The sequence below is a fragment of the Gracilinanus agilis genome, chromosome 2, assembly GCF_016433145.1.
Source record: "Gracilinanus agilis isolate LMUSP501 chromosome 2, AgileGrace, whole genome shotgun sequence".
Classification (NCBI taxonomy): domain Eukaryota; kingdom Metazoa; phylum Chordata; class Mammalia; order Didelphimorphia; family Didelphidae; genus Gracilinanus; species Gracilinanus agilis.
The window spans coordinates 570394701-570417105 of NC_058131.1; the positions used below are offsets into that span (position 1 = coordinate 570394701).

The window sequence follows — 22405 nt, forward strand, 5'->3', positions numbered from 1 at the left end:
CCTAATAACATGAAATTAAGTTGAAATAAATGTAGTCTAACAGTTGCATTCTAAAGATTAACTTCACAAGTATAAGGTGGGGTGGGAAAGGTTGGACAGTAGTTGTTTCATAGAAGATCCAAGGTTTTAGTGTACTACAAACTCAATATGAGTTATCAATGTGATGCAGAATCTAAAAAAGCTAATGTGGTTTTGAGCTAAATAAAGAGAGATGTAGAATCCAGGAATAGGAGGATTATAGTTTGTCTTCTACCCTAGTCTGACCACATCTGAGGTACTGTATTTACTTTTGGGAGCTACAGTTTTGGAAGAATATTGATAAACTGGAGAACATATAGAGGAGGGCAAAAAGAATGGTAATGTAATGGCTCTTAAATTCCTGGTTTGAGGACTGGAGAAAGGAATGGGAATGCTGAGGTAGGTAGGAAAAAAATTTGGAGAGACAAAATTCTTGTCAACTATTTAAAGGTCAGCCATACGGATGAGGGATTAGAATGTTCTGTTTGTTCCCAGAGGGCAGGCAGACCTAGGTGAAATTGGTAATAACTGTGAAGGGGCAAATTTAGGAAATTTCAGGAAAATATTCCTATCAGAAGTGTCTTTAAATAGAATGGGGTACCTCAGGAGGTTGTGAATTCCCTTTTATTGAGGGTCTTCAGGTTATAACTGGACTGCTTATAAGGTATCTTATAGTGGGGTTGAATAAGAGTTAAGAAAAGTTAATCATGTCCCCATGTTTAGGAAAATCCATGCTAGTTTTTTTAAGAATAGCACTAGAGATTGAGAGCTGGAAGGAACTATCTCTTTTTACAGATGAGTAAACTAAGGCTCAGAAAATCCACACAACTAATAAGCATTAGAGGTGGGATTATAACAGGCATTTTCCTGTTTCTTAAGTTTAGCATTCTGTATATTATGCCACATGCCAAGTATCAAGTTATGTGGAAATCTATGGTCATTTCATATTACAAGTATATTATATAGGATTAGATGAACTGTTTTACCTTTGTTTTGTTTTGGTCTAGTCCAGTGATTTCATTGTGGGGAAGTTCCATATGGGAAATAACCTCCAATAAAAGATTAACCTAACCATTCATCTTTAATCTTAAAGAGTTGTTGAGGATAATGAAATTTTGTCTCTCCAAATAAATAAATGATTTATGATCCCCTAGTTAGTATGTGTCAAAGGCAGAATTTTAACCAAAGTCATTTTGATTCCAAGCCTGAACCACTCTGCATTTTACCCTACTAGCTTACTCAGTTTCATTTCAGCCTGTGTCTATTGAATGCTTACTAAATTAGACATTTTGGGGGCAAAGATCAGCTTGAGTTCAACAAGCTAACATTTGAGCAACAGAGGTTAGTGGAAAAAGCTAGTGCTGCATATAAGACTTGTATTTTGGGTGTGCCACTAGTTTACTCTGTGACAAGGTAAATCACTGAATCTTTTGGCCCTAAGTTTCTTTATTCGAAAATAAAGAGGTTATGCTGCATGGTTATTTTTAGTTCGGGGTCCATGAATTTCAGTTAAAAAACTTTTTTTTGATAAAGACATTTCAATATCATTGGCTTTATTAATAATCTTGTGCTTTTTATTTTATGCATTTATAAATTTAATTCTGAGAAAGGAATTTGTAGGTTTCAACAGAAAGCCAAAAAAGGGTTCATGACACTCACATGCACAGAGTCTGTGACTGTGACTACAAATTACTCTTAAGTAACTTAAGCAAAGTTTTTTCTATTGTAAAGTGGAACTATAACAGCATCTATCTAGTAAGGCAGTTGTGAGGATCCAATGAAATATTTTTGTAAAGTGCCTAGTACAGTGCTTGACAAATAGTAGGTGCTATATAAATGTTAGCTATTACTATTGTTGTTGTTACTATTAACTAGAAATTATGATCTTTATGGTCCTCTTCCCTCCAAAAGTGTCTTGTATTTTTTAATTTACTTTTATGTTTACGTGTTGTTTCCACCACAGAATATAAGATTTTTGAGTGTGGGGACTGGTTTATTTTTGTCTTTATATTGCCAGTGCCCAGCACAAGATAAGCATTTAATAAACTTTGCTGTACATAGATACATAGTGGTCCTCAGCTTTTATCCTCTTGTACAATGTTGCATCTTATGCTGTTCTATTTCCTTTAGATCACTTTTCAAGTATGTATGCTTCTAGGTGGGTAGCTTAGGGACTTGGAGTAGAGGGGTAAAAACTTAGCAAAATGAGAGATTTTTTTTTTCAATTTTTAATAAAGTTTTTTCCCCCCTCAATATTAGAAAGGGAAAAAAGATCAATTTTTTTCTTTTCCTTTTCTAACATGATTATGAGCAAACCCCATTCGAAATGCTTTTTGCTCCTTTTTATATACTCACTTTTATATAGTGTTTTGAAGTTTACAAAAGCATTTATAAATATATAAAAAAATTTATAAAAATAAAAAATATTTTTTTAGCCAATAAAGTCTGTGAACCAAGGTCTTAATGGCTGGGTAGATTGTCTGTGTGTGTAGCTGGAGAGCTGTTACACCAGTATTGGTGTAAGGCCTGTCAGTAAGAACAGCTTGGGGTTGCACTAAGCAGGGAACCAAACCAGAAGCTCAACGCTGCCTGGAAGTAGACCGAGAGTATAGGGATGTGGAAAGAGGGGGACGGAAGAGAACCTTTTACCACCTTCACTAAGATGGCTCCGATGGGATCACGCTGATCGCTTTCTTCGGCCATGGTAAAGGGAACGAAGATGGAATCAGCCTTTGAGGCGACTCCCCAGAGTTTGGGGGAGTAAGGAAAGTGTGTTCATCCCCATGACAACGAAACACGCTTCCAGGCCGGTTCGAAACCACCACCGGAAGGGGGAGCGTAAGGGAGGAGCTTGGACAGTGGACTTTCACGCTTCTGCGGGGGTCCCGAGCCCCTGCCTTTCGGAGGGCTGCCCCTGAGCTCGTGCAGTTTTCTCTTCCGCACTCCCCCTCGCGGCTTCAGAGGTGGTGCGATCCAGAGCGGAAGTAGCTCTGGGAGCGAGGTGGCTAGGACGAGGCAGCTATGGCTGCTGGCGTGCCCTGTGCTCTTGTCACCAGCTGTTCTTCCACCTTCACCGGGGACAGGCTGGTCCAACGTGAGTAACCGGGCCGTCGGACTTCCTTTTGAGACTCCGGCGGTACAGATTTGAAATGTGTTCTGGCCTGGGCCTTGACATCCTCTGCTGCTCTGAAGGGAACCTCCCTCGCCCAGGCCGAGGAGCCGGTCCGGAGTTCCTGACCCGCCTCTCAACCCAGGCCTGGGGAGGTGCTCTCTCAGGGCCGCAGGGACAGTATCCTGGATGCTCCTCCTTTCCTGTACCCTGGGATGGGGCTAGTGGGGGAAGAGGTCGTACGGGGGAGTGGGGGGGGGGTAGGTGAGTGTTGACAGGCCCGGGGCCATGACTCTTCTTTTGCTCGGGACTGTGATTGGTTCTTCCTTGCCCCAACTTTAAGGTGGTGATGTTATCTCCTGTTCTGGAGCAACTCCTTAATTAATGAAATTATAAAGTGGCCATTGATAAAGAGAGGTAATAATGCAGAGAACTGCCTTCTAGTCCTCATCTTGATCTGCAGAAGCTCTGTGAACAGAATGAGTTTCAAAGATTAAAAACACTGGGTTTCGAGGGAACTTTTCCTGGCTTGTCTTAATAGTATTCATAATTAACATTTTTATGTGGTGCTTGTTATGTCCCAGGCACCAGGCTAAGCAGTTGATGTTTGCTATGATCCTGGGAGGTAGGTACTATTATATGCATTTAAAAGACTAGTTAACTAAGGCAGAGATGAAATGACATGTCCAGGATCATGCAGCTAATAAGTGAAAGCATATCTGAACTCCGGTCTTCCTGACTCCAGGCACTGCACCACCTAGATCTAGGGAGATTTTGACATGTATCCAGGTCACACAGGTAGTCCAATTGCCTCCTTCCAGCCAGTTCATCGCTATCCTTAATAGCTCAAACTATGTAACAAGACAAAACTATTTGGCTCTGGTTAAAAACAAAAATAAGATTAATAGAACAGACTAGATAGTCAGAAATGGAGCAAATCAAATCAGTAGCACAAAGTTGCATGACCCAAAGAACATAATTAAAACTTCCTTTTTTGACAGTAACTTCTGAAGAAACTGTCAGTTTGGCACAAATTAAGTTTGGACCAACATCTTATACCTACATTAACATAAGCTACTAAAGGATTTGTTACCTGAGTTTTTAAATGGTTGACATTTTTTTAGAATGAACAAGGAGGGGAGCTTCATTTTACTTCCATAGTTAGGAGAAACTTTTGCTTATTTGTAAGATCATTTAATTTTAGAGTGGGTAAGAATCAATCTCATTTTAGAGAGGAAAAAACTGAGACTCAGAAATGAGGACATATATTTTGTTCAATCAAGTTGGACTCTTTGTGACCCTATTTGGGGTTTTCCTGGCAAAGATATTAGAGTGGTTTGCCATTTCCTTTCCCAACACATTGAACAGTTAAGGAAACGGAGGCAAACAAAGTTAAGAGACTTTTTTCAAGGTGGAACAATGAAATAATAGAAATGTTAGATTGCTTTGGAACAAAGAAACCAAATTACTAGCTGGAAGACATAGAATCCTGCGGCTTTATTCACATAAGACAAAACATTCTATTAGAGATTACTTCATAGCAACATATATACCTTCTATTCAGGATACCTCATAGAAGATATAAAGCTTAATTGGTTGAAATCATTAAACACCAAAAGGGAACAGATAACTAAATTTTGTCTAGTCTAGCCAATTTAATCAATTTAATCAATGTAGTACTACTAAATCTGAAAATAAATTTGAGTATTATTTTTTTTATGTTTTGAATTGGCACAGCCAATGCAAGGTACACAAATTTTTCCAATTATTTAAGTATAATGCGTTTATTTCTAAAAGAAGCATGTTGTAGTTGTATTTATATATTGTGTGTATCAAATACTTTTAATAATTTTGTAGATAGATTTCCTGGGATCTTCTTAACATTTAATCCTGACTTTTGCTAATATGGTAAAATAGACAGCTAGGTGTCACAGTTTAAAGGGCTTGAAGCACAGTTAATAAATGCTAGCTACCTAGCTAGCTAGCTGCTGTAGTAGTAGTAGTGGTGGTAGTGGTGAAATCCTAAAGATTTTGTGGAATTTTTTTGGTAACTAAACACATTTATTTAAACAATTAGCTGAGGTAGCTCCTTTGCTGAGTCTCTAGGCTTTTCTTTGTACATCATCATGTCATCTGCAGATAGGGATAACTTTTCCTTTTATATCTTGATATTTATAGCTTCAATCTTGTTCTGTTGTCTTATTCTAGCTAGCATTTCTAGGCCAGTGATACATGGGAGTAGGGAAAAGGAACATCCTTATTTTACCTCTCTTTCTACTGTGAAAACTTATAATATCTTTACATTGCAAATAATAAAGGCTCTTAATTTACATATATGTTTTTAATTATATAAAAGGGTCACCCCATCTATGTCTGTTCTTTAGCCTTTATTTAAAAAAACAAACAAATGAATACTGTATTTTGTCAAAGATCTGTATCTATTGAAATAATTTTGTGATTCTTGTTTGTCTTATTAAATGATTAATTGTACTAATTATTTTTCTATTGTTAAGCCATTTTAGGAACCCCGATATAACTTAAAACTGATTGTAGTGAAGTATTTTCTGGATCTGTTTCTGTAGTCTTTTGAGAGTATAAAGGTTAAAATGAATGATTTGACAAATATTTATGAGTTAAAAAGTTTGGTGTGGTTGTCGTTTATAAAATATTAATTCTTAAGTCAGAGTCTGTTAGCAGCTCTTAACAATTTAGTTTAATAGAGATATAGTAAAAGAGAGAGATGTAGAAAAGAAAGAAAATATTGTCTAGCTAGATACTCTATAATTGCTGTTCGAAGAAGTCCAGCTTACCACCAGGCAAGGGCTCCCTCAAGTCCTGATCTCCATGTGGAGTCAGCGTTGTGATAGTCTCTTTAGCCAGAAGTCCCCATGGTGTCTTCAGTAAGGGTTCCTCCAAGCCTCTTCCTTCAACTCCAGTCACTCAGCAAGCCTCTCCAGAGCAGAAAGCTCCAGGCCAGAGAGTCCAGGAAAAGGTGACTACCTCTAAGAATTTCCCTTCATCTCAACTCACCAAAGCAGAATGAATCCAGGAAAAAAGTCCCAGACCATGTGCATTCTGGCCTCTTAAACCCCCTTTTCACATCAATTCCTGTCTCTTCCCCCCTCTTCACAGGAACCAATCACAGCCTTTCAGTTTGCCTAGCACCTTTGGGGGTGAGAGTTTCTTCTGTTAGTGATTTACTTAGTGTTAAGTAGGAGTGCTTTAAGTTTTTGATTAACTTAAAACAGAGAGTTTTAAATTCTTTTTCATAAGAGTAATTTTGTATCAGTGTTCAGTAATGAAATTTGGGCTACAGTTCTTTCTCTGCTTTGTCTCCCTTGGTTTATATATCATAATCACAAATTTTTCTCAGGAATAATGTTTGGTCAATATTATCAATCTTTAATTGTGAGAGTAATTTTTGTAGCATAGATGTTAATTTCTTTTGAAATACTTGATAGAATTCACTTATAATTCATCTGATTCCCTCTACCCATTAGCAGTTTATGACATATTTCTTTTTTTTGACACCAGGTTGTTTAAAATCTCTTGTTTTATTAATGTTTCTTACATATTTTTAGCTATATACTCACTTCCTTTAAATTTTCTATTTTGCTGCCATGTAATTGTGTATAGTAGTTTCTGATAATTTTCTTTCTTAACTGAATTTGTTGTGATTCACTTTGTTCACTTGTGAAAAAAGATAGCTTTTAGTGTCATCATTTCTTTAATCTTTATTTTTCAAGGTTATTTCTCCTTTAATTTTCAGAATGTCTTCTTTTGTAATTGTTTTAGGTTTGCTAACAAATAGTTTTAACTGCATGTTCAGTTAATTTTTCCTTTTTTCCATTTTGTTAATATAAATTTTTAGAACTTTAAATTTTCCTCTCAGAACTTTAGTTGTGTCCCATAAGTATCATGACTTCAGTGTTACTATTCTTTAACATAATTATTGTATCTATAATTTCTTTTATTGAAATTCTCATTCCATTTGTCAAATATTACTTATGTTATATAAGTTACAATACTTATTGTATTGTAACTAAAAGAATATTGTTTCTGCAGCTTAGCTTAAATTTATTAATCTTTGTGCTTTAATCCTTTATGTAAGAGGTTGATGATAAATCTTTGCCTTGTTTAATATCCCATTCAGAAGTGACCATATGTTAGTTAAGTCTAGTTTTTTTCATCAATTTCTTCAGCTTTATATTTTCCTTTCCATTTTTCTGTTGAATTTATCTAAATTTGAGAGATATTAATGTCTCCTACTTTTATTTTACTCAATGTTATTTTGTTGTTTTGTTAGTGTTGTCAGTGTCAATGTTATTTTGAAATTAATTTAGCTTTCTTTTAGGAACTTAAACACTAGGCAAATTAGGTGCACATATATTTAATAATAGTACTTTTTCATTGTCTTTGTGGTCTCTAATGATAATGTAGTTTTCTTATCTCTTGACATTGCCATTTTTGTTTTCTTTTTTGTTTTGTTTTCTTATCTGAAGTCATGATTTCATCTGCTTTTTAAAGAACATTTTAGTTTTTGTTTTAATCTCTTATTTTTCTTCCACATATGTCTGAACATTTTAAATGTGTTTCTTGTATACTTCAAATTATTGAGATTTTAAATTGGTTTCTCCATTCTTCTTATTTTGAGGAATTTAATTCATTTGCATTTATAGTTATTGTTAAATTCATATTTTCTTCCATTAAATACTTTTATATGAGCTTTTGCTCATGTGAAGGAGCAAGAAATCTAGCTTAATGAGCTAGATATCTGCTCCAGTAGGACTCCAGAAACCCAGACAGAGGGCCCAGAGGTAGATTAGGAATCACTCACGAGGTTAGAGAGAGAGAGAGAGAGAGAGAGAGAGAGATCAGCTTTTTCCACTCACCCACATGGTAGTCCAAAGGGAAAATCTAAGAGCAGCCTTACCAGAAGCAGTGGGAGGTCCCAAGCCAGAGGGAGAAAGCTCTGCTCACAGGAAGTTTCAACTACTTTTAAAGACCCTTCTTTGCATCACTTCCTGTGCCCTCCTTCCACTTTACGTGGACCAATCACAGTTTTAGAATTTTCTTGAGGTCTGCCCAGGGTACGTCAGTCATTTTTGAGTTGTCACCCAGTTTAGCAGGTGGGTTGTGGACCTCCCCTCACTTAAGGAAATATGGGGTTCGTATACACTTCTGGTGATTAAATCTAGAAGTGGGCAGGGGAGAGTTAATCCCATCTTCACATTACTTCCCCTCTTTGAGTCTTGACAGTCGTTTCCTGGGCCTTTCTTTCCTTATTGGAGAATAGTTCCTCCATATTTATCCCAGAAATGATTTACTAATGAGGAATGAGATTTTTTTTCCTTCTGAAATGTTAATTCACTTCTTCCTCCCAGCCTCCTGATTTATCCCATCATATCTTTTGCTCCTCAGATTACTTGCATTTTCAATGTTTCTCAGCCAGTGAGGTTTGTTTTTGTTTTTAGGAAAAATCAGATTTTGAATAGACTTGGTCTTGTCTAGCCTCAATCATGTGAAAACAAATATTTCACTCTTTGTCTTTCATTTCTTTCTGAAACTGTTTAACTTTCTCCTGTTTGGTCAGTTTTCATGTTGAATACCCTGTATACTTCTGGGTTCTTTTGGAGAAATGACTCAAATTCTTCTTTTATTCTAAATGTCCACATATTTTCTTTGATGTTTAGGTTCAGCTTTGCAGGGTATGCTGTTTTAGAGGTGCCAGCCAATCTTCTTTGCTTTTTTAGAATTTCATAATCCTTTTTTCCTTTGATTTCTTGGATAAGTAAAGAATTATTATAGGAGCTGAAGATTTTTCTAAGTGGAAAGGATATTTATTAGAGGTCATCTACTCCCACCCTGCAGATGAAGAAATAAAGACATAGAAGGGTTGAGTGTTTTGTCCAAGGTTATGTAGCTCATAATGGCAGTACTAAGATTAAAACCAAGGTTATCTTTCTTTCAGTGTCTCTTACCCTCTGAGGAATCTCGTTTGAAGATGATCCCTGGGGAATCTTTTTTGTTTTTAAGTATTTCACCCCAGCCTAGCAAGTATAACCACTGTACATATGTAAAAGAGGGGTAATAATTCATATCCCTTCCTGTCTCAGTGGGATGCTTTGAAAACTGGTGAGATAATGCATGTGAAACATGTTAAACTCCTTAGAGATTAGAACTACATAAATTCTTGGTTGTGGTATAAGGAACCACAATAGAGGATTCTAGAGAGATCATCTAAAAAAGACAACCATAAAACTCCTATCCTGAAAATGCTTTAAATTTCCTTCTCCAGGGTTGTTTAGACCCTTGTAAATATTGAGCAGAAAAATAAAAATTTTCTACTTAGAATATCCATGCTTAATAGAACTTTGTGCATGCCCACTAGTCTTTGATATCTGGATTTTTATTTTCACAAGAGGCAACATTATTCAACAATTCTTAATACTTGGGATTTATATTTTAAATCTTTTTAGAAGGAAAAATACTTTGTGATAGGCAGCATAAAGGAGTATGACATAAAAGAGCTTTAAGGGCCTATCAGCTTTGAGATTTTGTAATTCTTTATTCAGTTAGACCAGGTACATATATATATATATATATACTTTTCTTCATCTTGACTATACCTACTTAAATATTTTTTATTTTTATTACCTTTTTATTTTAGTAAATATGAGTACAAAATATCAGTCCTCATTTCTTTCTTTTTTTAAAACTCTTACCTTCTGTCTTAGAATCAAAACTGTGTTTCATTTCCAAGGCAGAAGAGTGGTGAGGGTTAGGCAATAGGAGTTAAGTCATTTGTCCAAGGTCACACAGCTAGGAAGTGTCTGACACCAAATTTGAACCCATCTCTTGGCCTGGCTTTTAATCCATTGAACCACCTAGCTGCCCCCATCATATCTTAATTATACTAAATTTATAAGTTGTATTTTGTAGTTGGTAATTTGCTTGTTTAGAACCAGAATGCATTTCCCAAAGAAACAAGGTATACTTTGTGATTAGGCTCCTCAAATTTTAGGATTATATGGCTATAGATTGGATTATTAAATATACCATAGGTTAAATAGATTTTTGTGACCTGGCCTGGGTATCGAATCATTATTAATAACATTGTTCTTGTGAATAAAATATTTTCTCCATTAGGAATACTACAGGTAATTCTGGGCTTTAGAGCAATCCTACTCTGTGAAGCACAGGCCAGCCCATCAGTATATAAACTGAATATTCGTAATTTAGGGAATGTCTCTACCTGTAAAAGATTTCAAAATATTGTAATTAAGAAGAGATTTTTATTTTGTAGGTGGAAAAACTCAGTAGTCTAGAATATGGTTTAGCCATGATCATATAGCAAGAGACTAGGGAAGAAGTCTCTGGATTTCTCACTTGCATGGCCTTGCTGCTATTCATTGGGTCTCCAGATACTCCTTTTGGTTTGCCTCAGGAATACAGAAATATTTTTTTCCTAAATAAAGTAACATTTTATTGTGGTACCACTCCTGCCTTTGACTAGAACGAATATTGCAGAACTGTTATTTCCTCCAGGAGATAAAAGAGCTGACTGACTTGAGTAACCCCAAGTGGCCTACAAAGGGTTGTGGTCGTGAAGTTTCTTAGTTGATGATCTAAAATATTTGGATGTTAAACCGCCAACTTTCTAAAAGTAAAGAAAGTGGGTGGAGCAGGGGGTGGGAGGACAGTTATTGATTATAAGTCTATAAGTAGCCTCCTCTGCAATAAAAGGGGCTTCCCAAAATGTTCACAGTTGGTATTGACACTACCAGGATTTTAGGAGAGATTTTACTGGATTCCTTTTTTTTTAGTTTGGAATGTATTGGGGAAACATCATGACACAGTAGGAAGAATCCTGGAGTCAAAACACTACCAGGGTTCCTATCCCTTCCTTGTCATTGTTTGTTTTACCTTACACCAGAGGTTTACCCTCATTGACCTCAGTTTACTTATTCATAAAATCTAGAGTTGGAATAATCCACCTCTAAGTTTTGTTTCTGCTCTAAGTCTATGACCCTGTAATTATCAATGTCATTCATTTTTGTCTTGATATTGCACAGTGAACATAAATGCTTATTGATTGGCAATAACCTTTTTTTTTTTTAAATTAGCCCTTACTTTCTGCTTAGAACCAATTGGTAAAGGCTAGGCAATGGGGGTTAAGTGACTTTTCTAGGGTCACCCAGCTAGGAAGTGTCTGAGGTCAGATTTGAACCTAGGACCTCCCATCTCTAGGCCTGGCTCTCAATCTACTGAACCACCTACCTGTCCCCTAGCCTTTTCTCTTTTAAGGGAAATCATGTCTCCTAGAGCAAAGAGGGAGAGTTCATGTTTTATGTGAAATGTTTTCAATTTATCCTTTTTTTTGGAGTATAATAGTAAGATATTTTGAGTTGATTGCCTTCTATATTGGAAAGACATTACCAGTAAATTATATTATTGTCCCATATCAGGTGAAACCATTTATAAGGTAGAATGCTGTATCTTTGATGACTAAAAATTTGTCTAGACATAGAAGTTTATTTTTGTACAGTTGTTCAGCTTGTATTTGTGTGGAAAATGGCAAAAACTTTTAGAAAATATGTCATTTTGGTTTCAGAAACTTGCTCCCTTCTTACCCTGTATAATTCATCAACAAATAATGGCACTCAAGCAATGAAATCCAGTGTACAGATGTTTAAAGAGAAGTTTAAACACCACATAAAATTTTTCTAGCTAGAATAATATTCTGGATATGAGCATTACATTTGTATTGTTGCCAGTGAACACAAACCAAAAGTTATGAAGCTCTTTTCTTTTTCTTTATCCTGTCCATGGTCCATTTGTAAATAATCAATTTTAGAGTTAACTGTCCACTTAAATTAAAGCTAGGAATCAGTTACACACATAGATAAAAAAATGCGGCATTAATACTTAAATCAGTCAGTGTGTTCTAAAATAAAGTAGGAAAATTTAAACTTTTTGTAACAAACAAAGCTTAATGCTATCATGCTGATAGAAGGAAGTTGCCATTCCCATCTGTTCCCAAGGAAGAGAAGATTCCTATTAGACCAGTTATGGGCAAACTACAGCCCGCAGGCCAGATGCAGCCCCCTGAAATGTTCCATCCGGCAGCTTGGCATTATTCCTAATCTGATGAATACAATGAGTAGGATACAATACAGTGAAACTTCAAAAGAATCGCCTTAGAAACACACTGACAGATGAGCATTTCCTTTCCTTTGGCCCCCTCTTTAAAAAGTTTGCCCATCACTGCATTAGACAAAGGTTTGCTAATAAATAGTGTGATAGACAAGGAGTAAGAAACTGAGTTCTGGTCAAGTTTGGCCATAAACTGAACTTCCATATGACCTGGGGCAAGTCATCCCATCTCACTGGAGCATCCCATTTATCAATAAAGCAAGGAGGCAGGGGCAGCTGAGTGGCTCAGTGGATTGAGAGCCAGGCCTAGAGATGGAAGATCCTGGGTTCAAATCTGGCCTCAGACACTTCCTAGCAGTGTGACCCTGGGCAAACCACTTAACCCCCATTGCCTAGCCCTTACTGCTCTTCTGCCTTAGAACCATTATCTAAGATGGAAGGTAAGGGCTTAAAAATGAATGAATGAATGAATGAATGTACAAATGAACAAATAAAGCAAGGAGGCAAGACTACAAATCAGGGGGGTTACAATCCAGTTAAGATGTAATTGGAAGGTGTTTAATAAAATAAAAATTCAGTTCAACATAGACATGTTATAGGAAATGGGATGTACTTCTGAGAATCCCCATCTTTCCTCTGGGCCTCACTCTGTTTCCATCTTCCCAAAGCCTTCCCTTATTCCTTCTCTCTCTTGGTGGGTACTCTCTCCCCTTTATCAGATTCTATTGTATTTACATATATCTTTATAATATTGTATCCCCTTCCTTCTCCCTAGTAGCAATCAATCAGTAAACATTTATTGAGTGCTTATATTCCAGGCACTCTGCTAAATGAGACACAAAAACAGGCAAATGATAGTCTCTGCCCTCAAAGGAGTTCACAATCTAGTACAGTGATGGTGAACCTATGGCAGGGATGCCAAAGATTGCATGCAGAACACTCTCTGTGGGCATGGAATGTGTCCCCACCCCCCGCCGAGTTCATTACTAGAAAGGCAGAGGGACTGGTGGAGCAGCTCCCCTCCCCCTCTCCATTGTGCCAGACATTTTTTTATACTACCCACCCCTCCACCCAGCAACCAGTGGGAGTGCTTCTTCCCTCCTCTGTTTGGGTAAGGGTGGGGCACATCTAGCACTCAGTGAGGGGGGAGAGGCCTGACACTCAGTCTGGGGGGGGAGGGGGAAGTCAGGCATAGCACTTGGTTTGGGAGTGAGGTGGGGGTGGGGCCTGGCACTCCATCTCTAAAAGTTTCACCATCACTGATCTAGTGAATGTCAAAAGATTTCAGCTCATTGAAGGCCAAAACTAACACTCAAAAGAAATTGTGTACTGATTAGAGCAGGGGTTGGCAAGGTATGGCTCTCGAGCCATATCTGGCTCTTTTGAGGGCCAGATATGGCTCTTTTTGCAGGAGCCACAAAGTCAATTTTTTTTCAGGTGCTGTTAAAGGAGCGCACACTGTGAGCACTGTACGGCTCTCACGAAATTACATTTTAAAAAATGTGGCATTTATGGCTCTCACGGCCAAAAAGGTTACCGACCCCTGGATTAGAGGATTGATCTCGGAATCAGAAGTTGTGACTTCAGATTCTGCCTTCAATCCATTGTGACTATTAACAGATCATTTTCCCATTTAGTGAACTAGGCAACTTTCTAAGATTATAGATTACATTTTAACCTGAAATATAATTTATACAGTTGCAATATGCAACAATTCATGAGGCTCCTGGGTCAAAGAGTTTCCTATGTCCCAAATGGTGAAATCACAGGTCAGGGACCCTCCAGCTCCACTTCCCCTAAAAAAACATCCTAGTACTTCACTCATGGTACTTTGCACAAAGTTGCTTAAGAAAATTAAGTAATAATACAGAGAGAATACAGGACAAATGTTCATATTTCATTTTGTACCACAAGTATTTAGATGTTCTATAAATCATTGTGGGGAAATCTGTTGGAAAAATGTCTTCCATCATCTTGACTGTAACTTGTCTTTAAATGCTTGTTGACTTGACTTGGCAGAGTAGAAGAGGAAATGTTAGGGAGTTTCCTGGGGAACATACTTTTGAGGTGAAATGACTTGCCCAAGGCCACACAATTAATAAGTGTTGTAAGAGACTGGAACAAGATCCAGACCTTCTGAACCACTGTGCCTCACTGAAGTTGTTGGAAAATGCTTCTTAACCATGATTGCCTTGCTTCAAAATACCTGTATTCTTGTCTTTGTTGAGAAGAAATTCCTTACAGACTTTTATTATTTAGGTGATGATTCCTTTATAAAAATGATCATCAGGTTATGAAATTGCCCTCTTTCCATCATCATGCTACCTGGCTTCCAGATAATCATCATTCACCAAAGGATCTCAAAACCTCCAAGATGATCATAACCTCTTGTCCTCCATAGGTTGAATGCATTTTTAGTTTAGGTAGATTTTGATCCTTAGAAAAGTGGCTGATTCTTTGATGAATTTCAAGAAATATAGCTCTGAACTGATAGTAACATGTTGTAACACTGCGCTTGAAAAATGATGTGTGTCACTTTTTAAGACTGAGCCTAGTTCCAGATGTCCATTGGGAGAAAACAAGCAGAGAGACTCTTGATTGGGTTTCTTGTGCTTCAGATTTTTAAAGTTTCCACTATGACACAGCAAGCCCAAGGGTATGCAAAAATCTGAATTCTAAGTGTGACCAGGGAGGGAAGAAAGGGTAATTAAATGCTGTAAACAAAATCAAAACCTCACTCTCATTGTTAATATAGTGTTATGGCTGATCTTTGAGGAGTTCCAGTGTCAGGAAATCAAGTTATTTTCCCCATAGCAACTGTAATACTGCCTCATTGATTGATTTAGCATACACAGAGAAAACAACATACCACATACATATGTACCAGGGGAAAAGATTATATTTACTAGGGGAATCACAGCTTGGAATTGCCTGACTGTATAAAGGCCCAAGCATAACATTGCAAAAAGATGGTTTGGGCTTTTAAATATAAGTCCTCTAAAGTCTCTTTACTTTGCCAGCACTATGATCTATTCTGAGCCTTCTGGGAATAGTCCATTATTTAACAACTGCTACAAACTGTTAGAAGGGGCAAGGTGCTCCCAGGTGATACGCTTGTGAAATTGTAACTGAAGTTATGACTACGCCTGTAATGAAATGGCTCCTTTATTATTTTTAAAGGCCTCTCTCTACCTATACTAAAGAGTTGCCAGTTAAAGGATTTCAACACTGTATATATATCCTTTCCCCCAAATCTATATTTTTCCTCTCCCTACTTATTTCTTTTTCTCTTTTGACAGCTATTCTTTTCTTCTTACCTAATTTTAGACTCTGCCTCTTGTCATTTTCCTGCTTGTTTTCTCCTTTCTTTTTGGCCTTGAATGTGGACTGGTTCAAGGAAAAATTTAGGGATGGGTTGGGGGGAGTGAGACCAGATAAAAAGGATATTATCTTTAGAGTGGCTTCAGTGCTTCTTACTTCGTCTCCTTTGTTTCTCTGCTCTACTCTTTTCCACATCAAAAGCATTGTATTTTGAAGTAACATAACTTTTTTTTTTAACTTTTCTGTCTTGGAGTCAAGACTGAGTGTGGGTTCCCAGGCAGAAGAGTAGTAAGGGCTGGATAATAGGGGATAATTGGGTCCTACAGCTAGGGTCATACAGCTAAGAAGTGTCTGAGGTTTAATTTGAACCCAGGACCTCCCATCTCCAGGCCTAGCTCTTATCCACTGAGCTCCGTAGCTGCCTCTCATAATACAATTTATCAGGGCAGCAGATCTGCTGGTGATAAAAAGAATTCATTCATTAGAGAGGACAGTTGAACTAAATAAGTTCAAAGATCCCTTTCACCTTTACACTCCTTTAAGTGTAATTGCCTTCTTCAGTGGGTCTATCTTGAGTTGTGGTGAGAGGTAGCAGCCATCATTCACTATTAAAAATACATTTAACTTTAAGCTGTAGTCACATTAGTAGAGCAAAACAATTATATAAATCTAATGAAAATAAAAAATAATGATTTAATTTGTACTGTATACAAGGCATTGTGCTGTGCTGAGGAAAAAAGACAAAAAACCCTGTCTCTGCCCTTAAGGCTTTTATTGCCTACTCTGGGGAAACATAACATGTGCACAGCTCAGAAAATGCAAAGGATTTTTAGGAGTTGGGGTATACTAACAATTGAGATCAGGAAAGACTTCCTGGGGTGAGCAGGGGTTGAAAGTGAGCTGATCCTTGAAGACAGGTAGGAATTCCAAGTCAACAAGTATTAGGTACATCTTATGTGCCAGGCACTGGACTAAACACTGGGGATATAAAGTAAAACAAAAAGAGCCCCAGCTTTTGAGGAACTTGCAGTCTAATGATATTATGGGAGAAATATTATGCAAATCCTGCGATTTAGAGGAGCTAGAGAGAGTGAGGAGTCAGGTATACCCAGGGTGTGATCCTACATGAGCTGGAGGAATAGTGTGATGCTCTTAGTCTTGACAATCATAGAGAAGTTTGGAAGATGGGAGGGTTTAAGAGGAAAGATAATGAATATTTTTAGGAAGTGTGACTCAAATTCTAAAGCAAAGTTTAGTAAGGTAATAACTGTAAGTGGAGTGGATTTATGGAAGAGGTGTTATGGAGGTAAAATCAATAATATTTGCAACTAATTGGATATGCCAGTTTTAGGAGAGGGAAGAAACAAGGAAGACTCAAAAGGTATGAACCAAAACAGCAGTTTTTCCTCCAATCATTTAAATTTAGTTTGGGAATTGCCACTTTTTTTCTCCTTGAGGGGAGTGGGTAAAAATAGGTATCAGATATTAGGATTTTTTATCTGGATAAATCTTGGAGATCATCCTAACTGACTAACCCTGTCATTTTATAGCTGAGAAAATTGAAGTCTAGAGAGCTGTCATTTGTTCAGGGTCATATAGCTTATGACCTTACAGAGCCTGGACTAAAAACAGGGTCTTGTGATTTCTAGACCATTTCTCCCCTCCCACACCACTCTACATATAGATCTGTTCTGCAAATTTACTGTAATTCTAGGTTCTTACACTGTTCCAAGCCAAAGATAATTTCTTTCATTTAATTGCTTCCTTAGCTTAGATTATTACTTTCCCTGCAAGTGGACCTATATATGTATAGATAGAGTTAGGAATGATTAAATATTTTTGTTTAAAAGGCTTTTCTGAGAGAGAGAAGATGGGGAGGAAGAGAGAGAGGGAGAGGGAGAGGGGAAGGAAGGGAGGGAGGGAGAGAGAGAAAGAAAGAAGAAGGAAGAAAGAAAGGAAGGAAGGAAGGAAGGAAGGAAGGAAGGAAGGAAGGAAGGAAGGAAAGAAGGAAGGAAGGAAAGAAGGAAGGAAGAGAGAGAACATTGTATAATTATAATGATCAAGCTTGGCCCCTGATGGGTAGTGGAAAAATGTGCCCATGTGCCTCCCTCCTTTTATTGCAGAGGTGGGGGATTCTAGTTGTGTTACATTGCTTATACCAGGAGACTGGTGATATATTGCTTAATTTTGCAGAACTGCTTTTTCCCCCTAATCTTTTTTATTCTTCGTTAATAAGGGATGATTTGGGGGGGGGTATGGAAGTTGGGAGGGATATTTTCAGAAATGAAAATGATATAGAGAGAAGATAGCAATAAACCTTTTTTTAAAAAATGATTATTTCTAGAGCGTAAGCTGAAATGATATACTAGAATCCAGTTCTCAATTTAATCTTCCTTTCTAGTTTCCTGGATTTGTGGGTCTGTCTAGGGTCAACAAGAAATAGGAAAGTAAATTAGAGTTGAAAGGAAAGAAGTTTGCTGCCCTAACAAGAGCAGAAGGTTAGCTCTTGGGGACAGGGACTGGTTTTTTATTTTTGTCTTTTATATTCCTGCTGTCTAACAGTGCCTGGCACTTAATAAATGCTTTTTGGATTGGATTAGAGAATTATATTTGGCCAAATAATTTTTGTTTGATTAAGACTTGAGAAAGCTTTATATTTTCTAATAAAACCAGAACTGTAATTCATTTCTTTATTAACTATGCTATATGATAGAATATATATGATAAAATAATGTATTCTGTAAGGCTGGCCAAGTTAATCATGACAACTGATGTTTGTCTATTTTTAAAAAAATTATATACCTTAGCTCCACCAGGTGGCTGCCAAGCAATGTGAGATGAGATGAAACACCACTACAGGAAAGGTGCTGTAAATTCAGGGTCATGGAAATGTCCCCAGTTTTAGTTGTATACATCACGGTTAACCATTCAGAATTTAATTTAGGGTAGGACAAAAGTGAGACCAGGGCATGTTTTTCTAGTAAGTCTAGCCAGAATCCTAAGAAACACATGACTCATTTTAGACAGGTAAACACTAGAAACCCACAGGTACAATTTTGAAGCCTGATCCTTGATTGGCAATTTTGCCTGCAGGTTTACATGCCCTGGTATGTTGGTCCTGGTTGCTATTTTGTTGTTCATACAATACCATGAAGGGCATAAGTTACTTTTGAAATAACATTAATAGTTATTTTTATTAAAATGCTATTTAGTTGTGAAGGGTTTAACCCTTTCTTAAATGACAGTTGGAAACCTAGATTCTAATCACTTAGTACTAATTAGCTATGTGACCTTAAGCCAGTTTCCAAAACTCTGTGGTCCTTAGTGTCATAATCTGAAAAATTACAGGAAATGGACCACCAAATCTTTGAAGACCTCTTCTAGCTTTGTAATGCTGTGATTCTCTGATTCTAAGTCAATATGGTTGTTTCGGATTTTTGACATTTTAGTTGGGAAAGAGGGTTTTGTGGTATTGGTGATAACGAATACCCAGAACCACTTAGCAAAATTGACTGAGAAAAGAAAACTGTTCTTAATGTAGACATTTATATTTGCTAAATTAAACCATACTTTGATATTTGGAGGCAACAAGAAATAAAATAAGATACTTCTCACTGTTCTGTTCATAGCTAATATGGCACAGATGTGATAATAAACTCCATATGTAGCTTCACTGTAAGTTTCTATTAGAAACAAAATGTCAAGATAAAACCTGATTAGTAAATTAAGCTTTCAGCATGTTTTAGAGAGCCTGGTGTTACAAAATCAACTATATTTTGTGATTCCCTTTTCCCAACTTGTTACCCTTGCCATCATGTGAGTGTATTTACAGCTGTAAATAGATCTGTTTAGAGATTTTATCTTTGTAATATACATCTAGAGACTGTTCAAATATTGTATATGTCAAATAATTATTTACAGATTTTTTAAAACTATGACACATAACAAGATGAGATTTCTATATGCTTAAGAAATGGATCTATTGACTTGTTCTCTTAAAAGTCATCGGTCAAATGGACCATTCTTTTTTTTTTTAAATTAAAACATTTATTAATAATCATTTTTAACATGGTTACATGATTCATGCTCCTACTTTCTCCTTCACCCCCCGCACTCCCCCCGCCCATGGCCGACGCACATTTCCACTGGTTTTGTCATGTGTCCTTGATCAAGACCTCTTTCCAAATTGTTGGTGTGGTAATTTCGAGTCCACATCCCCAATCATGTCCACCCCGACCCATGCGTTCAAGCAGTTGTTTATCTTATATGTTTCCTCTCCTGCAGTTCTTCCTCTGAATGTGGGTAGCGTTCTTTACCATAAATCCCTCAGAGCTGTCCTGGGTCATTGCATTGTTGCTGGTACAGAAGCCCATTACATTCGATTTTACCACAGTATGTCAGTCTCTGTGTACAATGTTCTTCTGGCTCTGCTCCTTTCGCTCTGCATCAGTTCCTGGAGGTCTCTCCAGTTCGCCTGGAACTCCTCCAGTTTATTATTCCTTTGAGCACAATAGTATTCCATCACCCGCATATACCACAGTTTGTTTAGCCATTCCCCAATTGAAGGGCATACCCTCCTTTTCCAGTTTGTTGCCACCACAAAAAGCGCAGCTATAAATATTTTTGTACAAGTCTGTTTATCTATGATCTCTTTGGGGTACAAACCCAACAATGGTATGGCTGGATCAAAGGGCAGGCATTCTTTTATAGCGCTTTGAGCATGATTCCTCAAATGGACCATTCTGAAATTAATAGGCAAGAATAAATTGTATAAGAGACAGTTTATTTAAGTCTATGGAGGATCATCCTTGGAGTCAGGAAGACTCAAGTTCAAATCTGCTTCTGACACATACTAGCTCTGTGGGCAGAAGTTGTCATTTAATTCCTCAGTCAGTTTACTATGACCATAAGTTAAGGACAGGTTGCAAGTCTGGATTGGCAAAGATAGTTTCTTGATTGGGAGTTCTCTGTAATGATGCCTTCACAATTCCAGAACAAAAAATGTGATAAAATAATATGCCAAATTGAGTAATAATAATTTTGGGTGGTTAATCAGTTATAGTAATTGAATCTTGTGAACAGACTACGAAAAATTGATTTGATTCATAACAAATATCAGCTCAAGAAATAGAGAACTTTGGCTTCCTAAGTACTGAGAGGAAAGGTGGTTTTGCCAAGTAAATAAGTTGACCGGTTATTGAAAAACCACTACCTACAGATGAAGATTCATTCCATTTGGGGGAGTCTTTTTTTAAAAAAAGGGTTGTTTTTTTTTTAAACTTAACCTAGGACATTTTTTTGCCTTCCGTATGTATATACTATGAAGTATGTATCAGTGGTACAATAGTTATCTCTAAGAAAAACAACCACATATTGCTATGCCACCTGCTTGAGGTTTGGAAAATTAGCATTGAGTGTAATAAAGACTTTGATCTAGGGATTTTTTTTCTCTGAGACATTTACATGAAAACAGAACCTTTGATTTTAATAACTCATCTGTTCCTACTGCTTATTTCCCACCTGAACTTGTCATAATCCACCATGAGGGACACTACAGCTGGTTGCTGTGGAATTGATTGACACCAAATAAAAGATTATGACTTCAGGTAGAGATTAAGCAGGAGGAGCCAATCATTTCTTAAAGATGCAAGGCCAAACTGCCTTTTCAATGCATGCATAAGCCTTTTGTTGATAGTAATAGGAACCATAGCCATGGATTTAGAGAAAAACAAATAAAAAATAGCAACCCCTGAGTCTACCAGGACTTTTACCAAGAATAAAAAAGCAGAAGAGGGAGTAAAATTCAAAGTAGAATTGTTTCAGAAGAAAAAATTGTAGTTTTCCATGACATACTGACAGTTTAAGACAATGATGGGCAAACTACAGCCCGCGGGCCAGATGTGGCTCCCTGAAATGTTCTGTCTGGCCATGCGATGAAACTTTGAAAGAGCTGTTTTAGAAACAGATTGACAGATGAATATTTCCTTTCCTTTGGCCCCCTCTTTAACAAGTTTGCCCATCGCTGATTTAAGAGATTTTGCCATGAGTGAGGAATTTCCTTATAATAAAGGTAACATGGGATTAGTCTGAATGTTCAATATACTTCCCTTATCCCTTGTCTACCACTTACCCCACTTCCCCCTCCCCATATAGCTTGGGTCAAATCTGAGTGTGGTCTGAAATCACATTTAGTAATGGATAGAAGAGGTTGATAACAGCATATATGGAGATTGAGAATAAAAGAATGGTAATGTTAAATAGCAAAATTAAGAAGAGCAGTGGTTACAAATGAGAGGGGAGGTAAATGAATATTTATTATTTTATATATATTCTAATTTTTTTAATAGACCTTTTTTTGTAGTGCCTAGTTTTTGTCCTTTCAGAGGGATATTATTTTCCAGGGCAACCTATGGTAATGGTATGAACAAGCATGACAGACAATAGTAAATGAAAGAATATGTACCTTTGATTTATTCCTTGCCTCTTTGTGGAGTGTATTATCAACATCTCTTCCAAAATAGTAGGAATTTTCTAAGTACATATTCTTATCTCTCAAGAATTTAAAATTTAAGTCCTGATTTAAATGTTCTACAAAGCATGAGTCTGAAGGGTGCTTTTTCTTTTCAGAGTTCTTCATAGTTCAGTATGGGTTAGAAATAATTTTTAAAAATTAGTTTCTTATAACTGTAATTTTTCTAATGATTTAGCTAGTGGTAAAATCGACTTTCTTTGCATTCCATTTACCCACGCCCGTATTTATTTGTTCATCACTCATATCACCATATGTGTTGTTCCTTGCCC

General features: G+C 36.9%; 1 protein-coding gene across 1 annotated transcript in view; it reads left to right on the forward strand.

Annotated features, from left to right (window-relative positions):
- Nucleotides 1–3038: 3038 nt before the first annotated feature.
- Nucleotides 3039–22405, forward strand: part of AAGAB (alpha and gamma adaptin binding protein) — a 73458-nt gene continuing 54091 nt past the window's right edge. Inside the window, exon 1 of the mRNA XM_044665331.1 lies at nucleotides 3039–3112. Within this exon, the coding sequence (XP_044521266.1) occupies nucleotides 3040–3112 (73 nt within the window). The 5' untranslated portion in view covers nucleotide 3039. The remainder of the gene's footprint in view (nucleotides 3113–22405) is intronic.